This window comes from Herpailurus yagouaroundi, unplaced genomic scaffold (genome assembly GCF_014898765.1).
Source record: "Herpailurus yagouaroundi ecotype Mexico unplaced genomic scaffold, PumYag 184, whole genome shotgun sequence".
In the NCBI taxonomy this organism is placed as follows: Eukaryota; Metazoa; Chordata; class Mammalia; order Carnivora; family Felidae; genus Herpailurus; species Herpailurus yagouaroundi.
The window spans coordinates 32,323,971-32,341,403 of NW_024412415.1; the positions used below are offsets into that span (position 1 = coordinate 32,323,971).

Sequence of the window (17,433 nt, forward strand, 5' to 3'; positions counted from 1 at the left end):
GGAGGCCCTAGGCATGGTGGACTACTGGGCCCTGGGTGCTAAGTGGCAGGGCCCAGATTTTCTGCTGTCTCTGACCCCACAGACTCCACAGGCCCAACATGAGGCAGTGTCCAGAGTGGGCAGTACTGAAAATGGATGCTGTAGTTGCTCAGAGACAGCCTTGTGAAGCTGTAATATAAATCGAAGGATAAATAGAATTAATAGGGACAGAGCAGGAGGCTTCCGAGAAATACTAAGAGTCTCATTTGTTGATCAGGGCCCAGGGCAACTGCCCCATAGAGGGGCAACAGTAGTTCGTTCTTCTTAGCCTCTCCAAGAGACTGGGCCATCCCAGAAGCTGCCACTAGGTGGCAACATGCCAAGACGCTGCAGTCCCCTCTGCCTTTCTATTGATTTTTTAAAATGTAATACAAACAATTCTTACCAAATATCATAATCATATTAATATTTTGCTAACTGAAAATTCTTACAGTGCCTTGTACCAGCTTCTTTAAAATTAAGTATCATGTATTTTGTTTACCACCATGGGGAGCTCAGCACTTCTGCTGATAATCAACATGGGAAAAGATATCACATAGTAGCCACCTAAGACAGTACTCTGTTTGATACCCAGGATTCTAGAGCCTGGGTCTTGTTTTGTTTTTTAGTTTAGTTATTTATTTGAGAGATACAGAGAGTGGGAGAAGAGCAGAGAGAAAGAGACAGAAAGAGAATCCCAAGCAGGTTCCACACTGCCAGCATGGAGCCCCCACACCATGAGATCGTGACTCGAGCCCAAACTAAGAGTCGGATTCCCAACTGATTGAGCACCCAGGCACCCCCGGAGCCTGCTTTAACAGCATCTGAGAAGAGGTAAAAGTGGTCCTCATCTCTGAGAAGCAGGGAAAAATACTTCAGTCAAGAGCCAAGCAAGTGAGTTCTTATGCCTACCCCTGACTCTGCTCCTGCCAGGGCTACAGGGAAGAAGTCAGGGTCCAAACAGATTTGTGTCTGCCAAACTCCACAAAAATAGTCTCATACAGTTTCCTTATAGTCACTGGATCCTCACAATACCCCTCAGAGATAGAGGCCATTACAGACAGGTCTGTGTTAACATACAAGGAAGCTGAGGCCCAGAAAGAAGAAAGTTAAGATCACACAGAGAGCAAAGGGCAAGAAGAGACTCCCAGGGGGTTCCTGTAACTCTGGTCCCGTGCTCCTGCCATTCCAGCGAAGCTTCGTGCCTCCCTCCATGCATAGGCCCCTCCAGTCTCCACTACCCTGAAGCTGCACTCATTTCTTTCCCTACCAAGCTGCCTCTATCCGTCTCAACCTTATTTCATCTTGGCCTAAATATGGTGAAAAGCATGGCCCCTAGGGAAGGCTTCATGTCCTGTTGGTCATATAGACCAAGGTTTGTACGTCTTGCATCTCCCCAGACAAGGAGGGCCTTGAGCCCAAGGCCCAAAAGTGACAACAGAGAAAGAGGTGCCTCCCTAGCAGGGGCCAATTCTGCTCTATCCCTATACCCGGCCAAACGTATCCTCCTGCTGAGAAGGGAGAAAAGGTATCTGAGATCTCACTCCATCCTCCAGAACATCATTCAACAAAAACACCTCAAACTCATCACAGCCAAATCTAAAATTGTGATTTTACCCTTTAAACTATTCCTCTAGCAGTCTGCCCCCCGCAGCACATGGTAATTCCAACCTTCCATTTTTTCAGGGCAAAAGTCTTGAAGATATCCTTGATTCCTCTTTCTTGCACACCCTGCATCCAGCCCATCAATAAAGTCCTTTAGGATGCAGTTTTAAAAGGCATCTATAATATGACCACTTCTCCCACCCTCTGTTGTTACCATGCCGACCCGGCTACCACCATCTCTCACCCATTTTATTGCAATAGCCTCCTAACCAGCCTCCGTTTCCATCCTTGACCCCTCATGGTCCCTTCTCCCCACTACAACCAGAGTAACCCTTTAAAGTTATAAGTTAGATCATGTCACTCCAGTTGAGTTTGGTCTCCAAAGTTGTAAGTAGGAAATAAGGCCTTGGCATATTACTTTGTACAGTAAGGACAGAGGGAACCTTGGCCTACCCATGCCTGTGTTGCCCAGCAAGCAGAGGGGCTGGGCTGGTGGCCTGGCCTCTACAGCTTAGCTATAGCTGTGGGGACCTATGGGTTTGGCAGAGGGTTTGTTCTCACTCAGTGGTGGATTTCCTGTCACAATGAGACTATGAAGAAAGACATGAAAATGGACAGGGACGTGGTGAATGCATCCCTCAACCAAAGCAGGCTGCTGAGGAGGGTAAGCTGGGGTCACACTCTGCTTTAAAGGCCTGTTACCATCTCTGTGGTAGGTGAATTCTCAGTGCGTCATCTCCCACTTGCATTAGCTGGAGAATCTGCCTGCAGAGTGAGCAATCGTCACAATTCTGTCAGCCTCATAGATGCATCTGTGAGGGAAGGTCCTTCAGGACTATCCTCCCCAGTGATTAGTTGGGGAAAGTGTGGCCCAGAGAGGCCACTTGCCAAAGATCAGGGATATCTGTCAGATGCTGGTACCAAAGCAAGTCACGTAGCCTGTCTGGACATCAGGTTCTTCTCCTTACAATAAAAGAAGAAGATGATAAAGAAAATGAACAGAAAACCTACACAGGAATGTGCAAAACATCTGTGAATCCCCTCAAGCTCTGAAATTCTATGATTCTTCCACAAATGTTGTTTGATCTATAAATCAGTCTGTTGGTCCCATAAGACTGGACGCCCATAAGAGAAGGTTGGCAAGACCAACCTCTTTGCTATAAAACTTTATTTACAAGTGGAGACAGTCACATAATGTGGGCCTGGGTACATGTGCCCATATCTGTAGACTCTGCCTCCCATCCACTATGCCTGTCATGGGAAAGAGCCAACATGGTGGGGGTGAGCGCAGCCTTCACCTGCCTGGAACACCTAAGAAAAAAAGGGTTCAGTACTGGGCCCCTCTCCCACACCTTCCACATTGGAGCATGTTATGACCTTTTCATCCCAAGGCTTGTGGCCCAAATAGGATGCAGAACCTGGGAATAGGATAATTCTGGGCAAGCTTGCCTCTACCTGACCCTGCCTTCTGCTTGTCACATGCTTGTTTAAAGGTCGATGAGGTTCTTACAGTTTCTGGATTGCCTCCTGCCCCGTGTTCTCCCCACTTTTCCCCAGGTCTCCTGATGGAGCTACAGCAAGGATTGCATCCAGTGCAGTGCTGGTCAGAGCAGCAGAGAGCTGGGGCCTCTGCAGTACTCCCCCACCATACCCCTGCTGGCCCTGTCTCTTGCTGAAGTTGCAATGGGCTTTTTTGCAATCAATATGATAGAGAATATACCCACATGTGTAATTTTTCATTTTCTAGTAGCCTTGTTTAAAAATGTAACAAACAAAAATAGGGAGCATCTGGGTGGCTCAGTTAGTTAAGCATCCGACTTCGGCTCAGGTCATGATCTCACAGTTCATGGGTTCAAGCCCTGCGTTGGGCTCTGTACTGACAGCTCAGAGCCTGGAGCCTACTTCAGATTCTGTGTTTCCCTCAGTTTCTGCCCCTCCCCTGCTTGTGCTCTATCTCTTTGTCTCTCTCAAAAAGAAACATTTAAAAAAATTTATAAAAATGTAACAAAAAATAGATGAATGTGGTCTTTTAATGTTTATTTTAATGTTTATTTTTGAGAGAGAGAGAAAGACAGAGAATAAGTGGGGGCGAGGGGCTGAGAAAGAGGGAGACACAGAATCAAATGCAGGCTCCAGGCTTTGAACTGTCAGCACAGAGCCTGATGCAAGGCTCAAACTCACGAACCATGAGATCATGATCTGAGACGAAGTCAGACACTTAACCAACTGAGCCACCCAGGCGCCCCTTTTTTTTTTGAACGTGGTCTTAATAACGTGTTTTACTTCACCCACCATAACCAAAATATTATAATTTCAATGTATAATCAGTATAAAATATTAGCAAGGAGATATTTCACAGTATTTTTTTACCTCCTTGTCAGTCTTCAAAGTCTGGTATGTATTTTACATTTATAACACATCTCAATTTGAAGCAGCCACATTTTAAGTGCTCAATAACCACAAGTAGTACAATCTAGAATATACATGAAAGTCTATATATAATGTCGCTTACTGCTAATATGCTGCTAATATTAACCACTCACTGTCAACATTTTGTTATACCCTCATCTAGTTTTTTCTATGTATAATATTATTTTTGCAAAGCTGAAGTCATATATCCTTCTCTTCCTCCTCTTGCATATATGACAGAGAATCCCAAGCATATACCTTCCTACACCATCAAAAGTTGTTCACAATCATCATCTTTAGTGATAATATCATAGAGTATCCCATCATTTGGATATGTTATAATCTTTTTAACCAATACCCAAATGTTGGACAGCTGCAATCTTCCAATCTTACAAGTAATGCTGACATGAGTATTTTCATGTTAAGGATTCTTTGTAAGGTCTTGATGCAAATGTCTCTAGGATTCTAGTCATTTTTAACAAAATGATTTTTACATCAGCAGTAAGGCAAACAATTGTCAACTAGTGATTTATGACTGGGAGCCAAGACACCTTGTTCTCTCATCCACACCTTTGATACCTGGCTCTGTAACCTAGGGCAAACGACTTCACTCCAATGTATAAAGTAAACTGACTGTATTAGATGATTTTTAAGAGTCTTTCCAACACTAGCCTTCAGTGATATTTTTCCCTTACCCTCATATCTAATCAATTAACCTGTCAAGCTAGTCATTACAAGTCCCATATGTCATGTCAAAGCCACTCCCTAACATTTAAAAATCCATCCACTTCTATCCATCCCCACTCACAGTGCCTTTGTACAGGCCGCCATCATTGCTCCTCTAAATTGTGATGGGAGTATCCAGGGCAGAGAGAGATTAGGTTCTAAAGTTAACAATGAAATCCAAAATCAAGAATGGGATTAAAGGAGGTATGTGTGAACGCAAGAGGGTGACATAGAGGAGATGCGCAATGAATGTTTCCTATGTTGGAATCTGACACCAGCTTCAAGAGGCCCACCTAGATCCTGATCCCTAAAAGCTGGAGTGGAGTTCACAGTAAGGCATCAGAGGTGCTGAGGTGTCTGCTGCAAACCCCACCCCGCCCCATCCACAGGACAGGACGAGGTGGGAAGACAAAGGCTCAGCAGCCTCCCCTAAAGGGCTGACAGTCTAGAGGGGGAGACGAGACCCCTATACGCAAAACAAGCATGCCTCAGGCAGTGTCTTCAATGGAAAAACCAGATGGAGAACAGAACAATTATCTGAGCAATTCCGGCAAGCCTGCTGTTGAGGAAAAAGCTTAACAGAATTTGTTCTACTATTTCTTTTGTGAACCAAGGGTTTAGGGCAGTCTGGGGAAGCAAAACTACTTCAGCTCTAGAAAGAACACAATCCTAGCCTGTGCTCTATGATCTTAAGCAAACCACGAAGCCACTTTTTTGATCTCAGTATCCTCATTGGTCAAATGGAGAGAGAGTAATACCAATCTTGCCCAAATCTAACCACCTACTGGACTGAGTTGTTGTGAGGTTGACCACAAGGATTATGAGTGGGAAAAACAGTTGTTAAAAGGGGCACTCTAACAGATACACAGGCGACTGAAAATGTGTCTCCTAAGATCCTACTCCTCAAGGAATTGCTTAGTGATCAAAAATAACATTTGTATTGAACTTTCATCATTTGTAAGGCAATTTTAGGTGCATTTATTTTGTTTTCAAAGCCCTGTGTGATAGGTGTTATCATGTGCTCCTTTCACACTCAAGAATACCGAGATTGAGGGAGTTTAAATGACTTGGTCAAATTTACACTATTTGCAAGGGCCAGATTTAGGCTAACTCCTTGGTTCTATACTGTGCTGCCTTCCCATTAAAATCCTTATCACTAGGAGTGCGCTTGTCATGATGAGCACTGGGTGATGTATGGAATTGCTGAATCACTATATTGCACACTTGAAACTAATACGACTAATACGACTGGAATTAAAACTTAAAAAATCACCAAAACATTAATATTATTAACATAAATATTAATAATGTTTGTTATATACATTTCCCTTTAATCAAGGACACGAACACATCAAAAGAGAAACTCTGGGGAAAAAGTGCCTGACATCCAGGAAGAGCAAATCCACTTTCTTGTATTAAGAAAAAGTAGCTGTCCCCATCTGATTTGCATTTTATGCCATACAGCAGGAAATATTTAAGTTGACAAATAGGATATTTACAACTGCAACAGATACTTGGCAGTTAGTTTTTAACAATTGTTGCAAATGTGATTTATCTGCTATTATAAAAGGGCATTACTGTGCAAATATGACTCCTGAAATTAGCTTCAGTTTAGCAAGGGGCCTTGACAGCTTGACCTCTTAATATCCTTATAATGATGCCATTTACATTCAATGCTTACTCAAGTCACTCGCTGCTACATTTGTTTGAGAAGAGTCCACTCTAGGGCAGATGTATTATGTATTTTAACACGTAGAGTTAGTATGTGGGGCACATGGAGGCCTTCTAAGAGGAAAAACTGTTTAATCAAGTCTTCATGAAAATGTGTTCGTTTCCAACTTCCTACAGTGAAAATGCGTTAATGCTAATTACAGTGTACTACAGAAATACAATACTTCATGTTTTCTCCACAAGACATTTTCATGGCATGGATTATAGTAAACAAGGGCATGTTTTCATCCTCTGCAACTTTAGCTTTTAATGTGACTGGGAACTGGTACAGGTTAAGGAATGGCTGGGCCAAGAGTAGTGCCGTTTCTGCCAGCAGGGAATGGGAAAAGGGTAGACTTGGAGCCAGGAAGAACTGGATTCAAATCCCAGCTCGGCCATTTCCTGGCTATGTGGACTCTCTCTGAACCTCTGTTTCTTCATCTATGACATGGAACTGTTATATTTTAGGTTCTTATAAAGATCTGAGATGTTTGTGAAGCACCTGGCACTTTGTAGGTACTTGAGACCTGGGAGCCAGTCATATTTGGGTTGTTTGTCCAAGCTCAAATGTCACCTTCTCCAGGATGCAGCCCTGACTTCACTAGACAAACCCAGTAGTACTTTGTTCCATCCCTTTATTATATCACGTATTACATTGTGTTGTAAATGACTGAATACATATGTATCTTTCTCCTCCTTGACGGAAGGACCTTTGTGTCTTAGCTTTGCCTCTTCAGTAACTAGCACAATAGCCTTGAACTTGCCTTCACTAGCCTTGAGCATTGAACAGCTCCCGGATTCAGTGTGAGTGTGGGCATGACAAAAGCAATTAAGGATGATGGTTCACCCCAGGAGAGGGGAGAGGTAGCACATGATTCACTTCTGCCATTGCTGGTTTATAGTAAATGCCCAGTAAATATCCATCAAAGGCATTAATGGACTGACTTAGCTATCGAGTGGCTTACAATAACTTATTGCTCACATATGTCTATTTTTCAAAGCATTTTAATTTTTATTGCATCATCATATTCTTCTAATAGCCCTGCTGTTCAGCTAGGGTGGGCGTTCTTATAGTTCTCATTTCCCGATTGAGGATACTGTGGGCTTTGTGGGGTGGTGAAATGATTTTCCCACACTCGTGGTAAATGGCGGTCACGCTGAGACATACAGGCCAACCATGAGTTTCCCTCAAGTTTCATAGTGAGATTTCCTGGCACTGCTTTTTCTAGAATCAGGGCAATTTGCCCTTTTCTCCTATTCACTCCCTTGTTCCCCCTCTATCTGCTCCTCTTCAGGCCCCAACCTCTGAAGCTTCCGTCCAGTCTCATTTTTCTCAGCAGAAAACATTGCACGACTGGGGAACTCGTACAGGGTGTGGACTGGCGGGGCCAAGACCAGTGTCATCTTCCTCCTCCTGGATATGGCAAACCACAGGCAGGAGAGTCAAAGTCCCCATGAGCCTTTTGGAACCCAGCATCTCCAGCAGATTATCTGGGCCAGGTGTTTCCGTTTTTGTAACTTTTCACAAGAACCTTCAATCTTCTGGTTAGAACCAGATCAAAGGCTCCCATCCTTCAGCTGAAAGAAGTAGAAACAGAAGCAAAAGCATCTACTCCATTCAGTCACATGTATGCTGGTTTGGGTGGGTCCCACATGGTTTGGGCTGGTTAGGGTTGGTTGGGGCTTTCTCTCCCGGTCGCTGATCTCACCTTCACTTCTGTGGCTCCTGTTTTAATCAGGTGTGGGCAACAGGCCTCAGCCTCTCATACAGTGACCAGCTGGCCCTGACTCAGCTCACCTTATACCTGACCAACGGCCATCTGGATTGCAGTTTGGGCACCCTTAAAGTGCCCAACTTTGTTCCCAAGAAAGAGAAGCAAATGAGCTGCCTTAATGCCCTCTCAGTGTCGGTAAGCAACAGATGCTTCCTGATTCCCCATGGTGTTCAACAACACTCAACCGCGGCTTCCTGAGCTCTGGCTATGTGCCCAGCTCTTTGAGTATAGAGAGAAGAAAGAACCTCAGGCAAGTCACTTAGCCTCTCCAAAATGGGTTTCTAGGATACTAATGTATTGGCCAGAGGAAAGGGGAGAGGGTGTTCCAGAAAGGGAAAGCACCATATTGGAGGGGTGAATGAGCATGGGGTTTTCCAAGGGTAGGTCTGTTGGGGCATTTCCCCTCCATCTCTTCTCATCTTGCTTCCCTGGACAAGTTCTTCAATTACCAGCAACTTCTGACAAAACCCATTTATTTTTCTAGCTCCAATCTCATTTCTGAGCTCCAGACTCCTAGATCCACCATTCTACAAAACTTCTCTAGAATCCTCAGAGTCAAGCTGTCTCAAACTGCATTCATTGTCTCTCCTCCCTGTATATTTCCTCGTGGAGGGTCCTGCCAGAGGCTGACGGGACACCTCCACCTCCATATCCAGTCAACACCAGCTCATGTTGATGAGCGTCAACTCTGACCCCTCCTCTCCCTCCACAGAGATACACCCTAGTTTAGCTCCACACTAAGATTCTCTGCCTCCTGCCTCTCCCCTCAACCTAACCATACATACAGTCAAGGTGGTCAAGGTGAAAAGCAAATCTGAGCGTGTTGCTCCCCGACTTATGATTTTGAAAGGACTCCTGTCATCTTCAGGAAAATTCCAACTTCCCAGCAGGATTAACAAGAACCTTCATGACCCGCTTCTTTCCATGGCCCCAAACTCCCATCTCATCACTAATCCCAATGCTAGTGTGGCTGGGGCCAGCAGCCTTAGGGCTGGTTGAGGTTTACCAACCTTAGAACCCAGGGAAACAAAGCACAAATCTCCATGGAGGCAATGGGCTAGGTTGGTTTGGGGGAAGGAGAACAGAGGTCAAGTGGACCAGCTGGTGCTTAGTGTACATGGAATATGAGAGCAAACAGGGGCTCTGGCTACAGCTGCTCTGACTGCTACCAGAGGGTTTCTGCTGCCTCTCCCACAACCGTGAGCTTCATACCCTTTCTGCAAATGAAAATCTACTTGAGATGCTAATATATCAAACATAAAAAAGGAATTCCAGTGGTTAGTAGAACCCATACTTGTGCCCTAGAGATGCTTTTTTCAGAGCAGTATCTCCTGATTCTCTGCTGAGCCTCTTCAGATCCAGGAGATACCTCTGGATTTAAAGAACACTTGTTTGACTCTCCCCAGGGCCGCTAGAGTCACCTTCCTTGGCAGAAACTCAGCATACATTTCAAAGGGTAGCCTGGAAAGGGTATCAGATATCTTGGGGGCTCAGGCAGCAGCCTCCTTCCCAATCCACTTGTCCAGTGAGGTACGCTCGATCACAGGAAACCCTTTGATCTCCTTGCTTATTAAGAAAGAAGCAGAGGGGCGCCTGGGTGGCTCAGTAGGTTGAGCGTCCGACTTCAGCTCAGGTCATGATCTCATGGTTCATGGGTTCGAGCCTTGCGTCAGGCTCTGTGCTGACATCTCAGAGCCTAGAATCTGCTTTGGATTCTGTTCTCCTTCTCTCTCTCTGCCCCTCCCCCATTCACGCCCTGTCTCTCTCTGTCTCAAAAATAAACAAACATTAAAAAGAAGAAGAAGAAGCAAAGTTGGGCTGGGCAGGAGAAATGGGTCCCTTTTAAATAGGTCCCAGAACCTTGATGAGAATCTATTAGGCCCAACTCCACCTGTGGCCCCCATCCTCGCCTAAAGGACCCACAGGACCCTAAGTGCAATCCTGGACAGAGGGACAGCAGTAAATTTTGAGTCTTCTGACCTAGCAAACCTAACTCCATGCCATTTCTAAAAGGAAGCTGGAAGCTGAGTTAGTATTCAACACAAGACTTTGAAAGACAATTTGCTTCATTTAAGTATGTTGCTTCAGAAGGCTGTAAGCAGAAGTTGTACTTTGAATTAGAAGCACTCTCCCATTTTCCCCATCTTGCCTATAGGTTTCAATCCTAGCTACAGGCAACATACAAGAATTCTCCTGTGATCAAGAGTCTTAAACACTTCTAGGAATTGCCTGCACTTGAGAGGGAAGCTTATGATCTTCAATAATTCAAATGTCTCTACGATCACTAAATAAAAGCTATGCAGGTTTTCTGATGTAGGGATAAATTGAAAGTGCTTTTGGTTTTAGAAAGATAAATGGATGTTCTCGCCCTGGTGCCACCATGCATGTGTGCACGCATGTGCTACTGTGCATGTACACACATGTGATAGGCCATTTTTAAAAGCATCGTCCAAACTTGCACACACAATGCAATTTACAATCAAACTGAAGCTTCCTGAACAAGTGTGAACAGGCTGTGATGCCATCAGATTTATGATCAGTCAGCTGACAGCCCCTTTTGAAGACTGAAATAAAAGGAAAGAAACTGATATAGCCACAATGATAAAGAAGGCACATTTAGGACTGATGCCTACAAAATGCTGCTGGTTTGGACCTATTCCTTTAAATAATATGCTATGCAGGTGGGGAGGGGAGAAGGAAGCAAAGAACAGGAACAGGTGGTAAAGAACTGTCATCCTGACCCAGACAGGCCAGGTGTATGGGCTTCTGATCCAGGGTCCTCCACAATTAACTGCTTGAAGGCAGAAACCAGGTCGAATGAGTCCCAGACATGCATGTTTTAGAAAAGAAAAGGAGTCACCCAACGACATTTGAACTTTTAATTAACATTCTGTCAGAATGAGCATAAAGCATTACTACCCTTTGCAATCATTCTTACTCCTCCTCTCTCATGGACCCTCTGCACCACAGGTGGTGAGTGGCCAAAAGGGACCATGTTCACAAACATCTTAAAACAACCCAAGTCATTTATAAGCATTTTAACAGCACATGATCGGTAATGAATGATTAAGTAAAACCTTTTGTGTTAAATTATGATGTTAATAATGATTCTGTCTCCTGTAATTTATTATGAATTCTCAAATGCTTCGGGTTTGATTTTGATAGAATGCCACAACAACGGAGTTTATGTGATGACTTTATTTTTAGAACTCCTTCTTTGAAGGCACACATTTCCCCACTACTGCTGCTACTGTAATTATGTACAAAACCAATCACTCATTAGAGTTAGGATACATTATCTTCTAGACAGATGAGGCTAAATAAGCAACACATTAATAATTCAGAGAGCAGTTCATTATGCATGTGGATGCCTGCTTCGTAACTGAAATAAGAACCTCATCAGCCTCTGCCAACCCTTAAACAATAGTTCTGTGTTATTGCAACCACATTCAAGTTTACGCTTGTTAAACTGCTACTTGGATTATTTTATCAAACATTCATTTATTTGTGGTCCCTTACTGCCGAGAACAGATTTTGGAAGCTCCTTTTTTAAGTTAATGATTTGAGCAATGGGTGTTATTAATTCTCAGAATATTATAAACATGATTAATTTTCAGGCAGAGATTTATTACATAAGGATTTCAACTATGTCAACTGAAATGCATCACTGTCAAAACAAGTATCATGGAGAAAATAGAATATGCTCCACACTTCAAGTGCTGGTGCTCAGAACTCAATCAATTTAAATTGTGGCTGAAGCAAAATTATATTCTCCAGTGAAAAGGAGTATTTCAGGCTTCCTTTATTTGGCTTGAAGCATTCTTGTTAGATTGTGATTTAGAAAGGTAGTTTAATAAGACTAGACTTCTACCGATAATATTTTGTCTTCTATTTTTTCCCCGTTTTCCTAGAAAATGCTAGAAATTTCCACACATTCCAAATGTAGCCAATGGGAATTTGGAGTAAAGGGCACTTGTCTGAAGTTATGGATCATGAATTCTGATCTCTCTCTCTCTCTGCTTCGGTTTCCTCATTTATAAAATAAAGGAGGGCTAAGTGACCCCCAAGGTCTCTTGAGGGATTTGATTTTATGGGGCCTGTAAGATGGGCTTCTGTACCAAGCTGGGCCCAGGAAGCCTCGTGTACAATGGGGTGTGGAGGGGGACACGAGAAGGACCTATCCCTCCATACTGCTGCCTTCCATTTAAAGATCTTTACCCTGCAAAACTGTTTAGAAAGAAGTAATATTATTGTGACAGGTCACATCCTAAGTCCTCATCAGCCATCACCTTAGCTACCAGTTAATACTTTCAGCAGGAATCAACTAGAAGTAAATCCAGCAGATATATACTCAACACCAACATTGTGTTGGGCACTCTCCTAAGCACAGAGGATATAAAGGGAAGTAGCAAAGAGCTCCGAGTTTATTCAAAGACACAGGCCAACAAATAACGATAACGCATAGAATAACATGATAATAACATCCAAAATGTATTAGCCTTTACTCCGCACCAGGTACTTTAAGTGCTTTACATGAATCTTTATACAACCCAATATATTAGGCAGATGCTCTGATTATGCTCATTTTTAGATAAGAAGACTGGGGTTAAGAAATGTTAAGCAACTTGTGGAAGGTCACTCAGCAAGCAAGTGTGGAAGCCAGAATTTAAGCCCAGGCCTGTCAGACATGAAAGCCTGTGTGTCTGCCCACCATTCTGTCCAACCTGACTTGCACTGGCTGAGAGTCAGTGATCTGGCCCCCAAGTACAGCTTAAGCTCATGTCTAAAGAAGTTTCTGGTTGAGGCCATAGAGAAAGCTCTTCTTCCAAAGGAGGCCTCATCTCCCTCTGTGATGAGGTTGTTTCCAGGCATACTGCCATTATCCACTGGCTTCTAATCTGCTCTGAGCTAGGCCAAGACTCAGCACTATGGCCAGATGGTCATAGAGGAGTCTTCTCATGCTGTAAAATCCATTTAGGTTGTAATTTCCTTGGCAAACCTAAAGAGATTTTATAGCATCAGAAGAGTTGATTACACAAGTCAACCTTTAAAAAAATGTTTTCTGTTCGCATAATGCTTTGTACTTTAAATAGGCATGAGCTTATTTGATTCCCATGAAGACCCCAAAGAATAGATAAGACGAGGATTATCATACCATTTTACAGATTAGGAAACCAAGGCTATGCAAAGTTAAGTGAGCTGCCCAAAGTCATAAAGTTAATTAAGTAGCAGAGCTCGGGTTTTCTGATTCAAGACCCTTTCTGATGAAAAGGTTTCTTGGTTGGTTGGTTTTTAATTTCAATAACTTACCTTATTTGTGAAATTATTTAGTTTAACAAATGATAATAAGAGCTAACCTAACATTTTTTGACCACTTACTCCGTGGCAGACACTCTTCCAAGGTCTTTAGATATTCATCTAATCCTCATAATAACACTGTCAGCTGTGCTATCTGGCTGAATAAAAGACAACCCTAGATTATCGACAGTATTTTCCTCTGGAAACTATGGAGTTCATTAAGTCTGAAAAGAGTATTGGCATTATTATAACACATTTTTAAGCACTTAATATAAGCCAGGAATTTCAGCCAGCATCAGGGATACAAAGACATTTGCCAGCGTCCCTGTCCTTGAGAAGTTGAAAAGAAATAGAAAGTAGATTGGAGCACCTGGGTGGCTCAGTTAAGCGTCTGGCCAGCTCAGGTCATGATCTCATAGTTCGTGGGTTCGAGCCCCTGCTTCAGATTCTGTCTCTCTCTCAATCTCTCTGTCTCTGTCTGTCTGTCTGTCTCTCTCTTTCTCTGTCCCTCCCCCTGCTTGTGCTCTCTCTCAAAAAAATAAATAAACAAACATTAAAAAAAGAAATAGAAAGTACATAGCACATACACAAGGAAAAAAAACAAGGCCTCGTGTAGGTGCCATTTGAGTGACGGCCCCTCAACCTATTGCTGCAGTTCTTAGGAGAAAAGACTGTGGACTGGCAGGGACAGGCCTAGTTCTTCCACTACAAAGAAGGAACTTGGCCTAGCCTTACAGACTAGGGCAGTCTCTACATGGCAAGGGGAAGGAGACCTGCCCAGCAGAAGGGACCAAGGCTGAAGAGAGCCCATGGTCTATTGGAGATAGCAATGAACCAGGTGGGCTGGGGCAGAGAATTCGGGAAGGAGAAAGTGGGAGAAGTGGTTGGAGCAATCCCCTGAGCCAGTGTGGGAGAACACCAGCCCAGGCATCTAGATTTCGTCTTATAGGCATGGAGGAGACACTGAAGAGTTCTGAGCACTGACCAACCTCGGTCTGAGAAACAATAATCTTGTGGTAATGCTCAGAACCCCAGGCACTGGTGGGGGTAGGAACAGCCTGGGAAATTACATTTAGTGTAGGTCCATAATACTCTGGGGCCTGTAGACACTTTCAGAGAAAGAGCAATAACAATAGTAGCTACTGTTTATCAGGTGCCAGGTGCTGGGCTAGATGCTTATTTAATCACTAGAAGTCAGACAAGTTGAATGACACATTCAAGGTCGGCCAGGTTTTTGACCTCAGTCTTTCTGACTCCATATAACTTTTCCACCACAGAATTCTGTGTGCATCCCCACCTCCCGAGTAGGAAGGAGAAGCAGCTGTCCAGGCCATGAAGCTCTGGCATAGTCTGGTGATGGAGACAGAAAAGACACAGCCTGGAGACACATACCAAATGTCCTGGCTTTTCTTTCAGATTCTTAATGAATCAGAACCCCAGGTCTGGGAGGAGGGGACTTGCAGTCTGTCTCTGTAGAGACAAAGAAACCTCAGGATAGCCTGTCCTTACTTGTCGCCCAGTAACACTGGACAGTGAGCTCCTTCACCTTGCTTTGGAGCCAAGATACATCGTGTTGAGCTCGAGCCCACTACCTCTCTCCCTCACCGACAGGGGCCTAGTCTTGGGTTTGCTAGTCTATATGCTATGGCGGCATAAGACAAATTTAGAAGACAAAAATAACCTTGGAATTATCTTGTGAATTCATGGTAATTACCATGCAATTACATGCTCAGTAACCACAATGGAATTCCAGAGTATTTACAGTTCACTTCCATATACAAAAACTCAGGCTTCTCGGCCTTTGTTGTGAAGGCAGGAACATGGCACAACCTGCCATGATAGGGTGAGCAGGCCTGGTGGTCATGCTCCTCCAGACTGAATGGCTGAGCCAGAACTTCTCTCAGCCAGTTCTTATTACCCCACCAATAATCCCACCACTGGGATAGCCCACTGGGGCTACACTGTCCTCCAAAAGATGTCTACTGGGGGCAAGGCCTGGAGTGACTGCCCTGAGTTATTCTCTGGGGATCTTCTGCCATTCTCTAGGGTCTGCTTCTGCCCCAAAGCACTCACTGACTGGATGCCCCCTGAATTACATTGGAAGAGTCTCTTGAGTCAGAGGAAGTGCTATAGACTTACTCTATTCCATGCATCCATTCTTTCTTCCTTTCAAGAAACGCTGAAATGCCTATTCTGTGCTGGCATCACATCCAGCCTGGAGATTCAGACACCAAGCAGTGCTCTGCCTTCAGAGAACTCCCAGTCATGACAGGGAGGCAGCCAGGGGAACAATTCATGATAGGTCAGAGTGATAACAAAGCACAGCTGTGAGGCATGTGAGGGTCCAACAGATTTTCTTCTGCAAAATTAAAATTCTCGGTGGCTGCATATGGGGCAATACTAAGGGAGATGTACAAGTCAAGATGCATCAGCCTGTGAGAGACTAACATTTTTATAGATGTGGACTCTGCCTACATGTGGGAAGACCAAGCTTCATAGTACTGAAAATGTGACCATCAGATATGGTACTTTCTGTAAATGTTGAAAGAAATGACAATATATGTGGGGAAATATGTCACAAAGGATGAATATGAAATCTGAGAGAGAGAGAGAGGGAATGCATGTGTTATACAGGCAGGGAAAACCCATTTGTCCTCCTCTGGGCACACAGTCAGCCCCCAGCTCCCGGCTCCCCTGCATTCTCTCAGAGACAGAGAGAGCAAGTCTTAATGTTTCACAACAGTGTCAGGCCACTATGATCCTTGCAGCCAGCTGGGGACCAACTGTACCTCTTTTTCCTTCTCTTGTTCCAAGTCACTGCACAAGGGCAAGCACCTGGTTGCCCAGAACCCAAAGGTCCCCAAAGTTAAAAATCTGTGCCAGGCACCTTCATTTACTATGCCCAAAGGTTGGCCGTGGCCCTCAAAGGTTGGCCGTGGCCCTACACGCTGCTCTCCAAATTTCCAGTTATCCCAGGACAAACATAACTGATTTTCAAAGGCGAATATCACATCTCACAAAGGACATGCTACAAAATTGCCAAGATAAAATACTTTCTTGTATACATACTAAATTTTAAAGGTTTTTAGGAAATATTATAATTTAAATACTTCAGGCCTAGCATAACCAGTCTCTTTGGGATAGTTCCCACTGACAGGCAAGCAAAATAAGGAATAGCAGTTTCTCAAACAAAGAAAGCAGTTAGAATCAAAATTCTACCATTGGTCCTCTCAAGAAGGTGGACTACCCTTAGTGACTTGTTTCCAAAGAGTGTAGTACAGAAACAGGTAAAAGTAACTTTATAGTAAGAAACCTGGCAAAAACTACCTCAGCAAGATCAAAATTGGCATCATCCATCACAAGTTGTGTTGATACAACTTGAGGTACAAGGTGATGAAAGTACCTGGGTGGTCCTCTTCTCAAAAACACATTTTCCCAGTGTAGTCAGGAGGAAAACATGGGACAATCCCAACAGAGGACATTCTACCAAATACCAGATCCGTACTCCTCAAAACTGTCCAGACCATCAAAAACAAGGAAAGTCTGAGAAACCATCAGCCCAAAAGAACCTAAGGAGACAACTAAATAACAATGTGTTATCCTGGATGGGACTGTGTAACATAAAAAGGGATTTAGCAAAAACTAATGAAATCCAAATAAAGTACAGGCTTAACAGCAAGGAGGCAATTTGTGTTCTTATGTGACAAACATACCACAAGGTTACAGGATATGAGATAGGAACTCTCTGTATTATCTTCACAACTTTTCTGTTAATCTACAACTATTCTAAAGTTAAAGTTTATTTAAATATTTTGTGAAGAGGGGCACCTGGGAGGTTCAGTCAGGTAAGTGTCTGACTTCTACTCAGGTCATGATCTCGCTGTTTGTGAGT

At 43.7% G+C, this 17,433-nt stretch overlaps 1 protein-coding gene and 1 long non-coding RNA gene across 11 annotated transcripts in view; one reads left to right on the forward strand and one right to left on the reverse strand.

Moving 5' to 3' along the window:
• The window catches only part of IQCH (IQ motif containing H), a 218,903-nt gene that overhangs the window by 185,807 nt on the left and 15,663 nt on the right, over positions 1 to 17,433 (forward strand). For all 5 annotated transcript variants that reach the window (XM_040493057.1, XM_040493060.1, XM_040493058.1 and 2 more), the window contains one exon: positions 8,208 to 8,378. In XM_040493057.1, the coding sequence (XP_040348991.1) occupies positions 8,208 to 8,378 (171 nt within the window). The remainder of the gene's footprint in view (positions 1 to 8,207; positions 8,379 to 17,433) is intronic.
• Positions 1 to 17,433, reverse strand: part of LOC121041884 (uncharacterized) — a 122,352-nt gene that overhangs the window by 72,536 nt on the left and 32,383 nt on the right. The gene's annotated exons all lie outside the window — the stretch shown is intronic.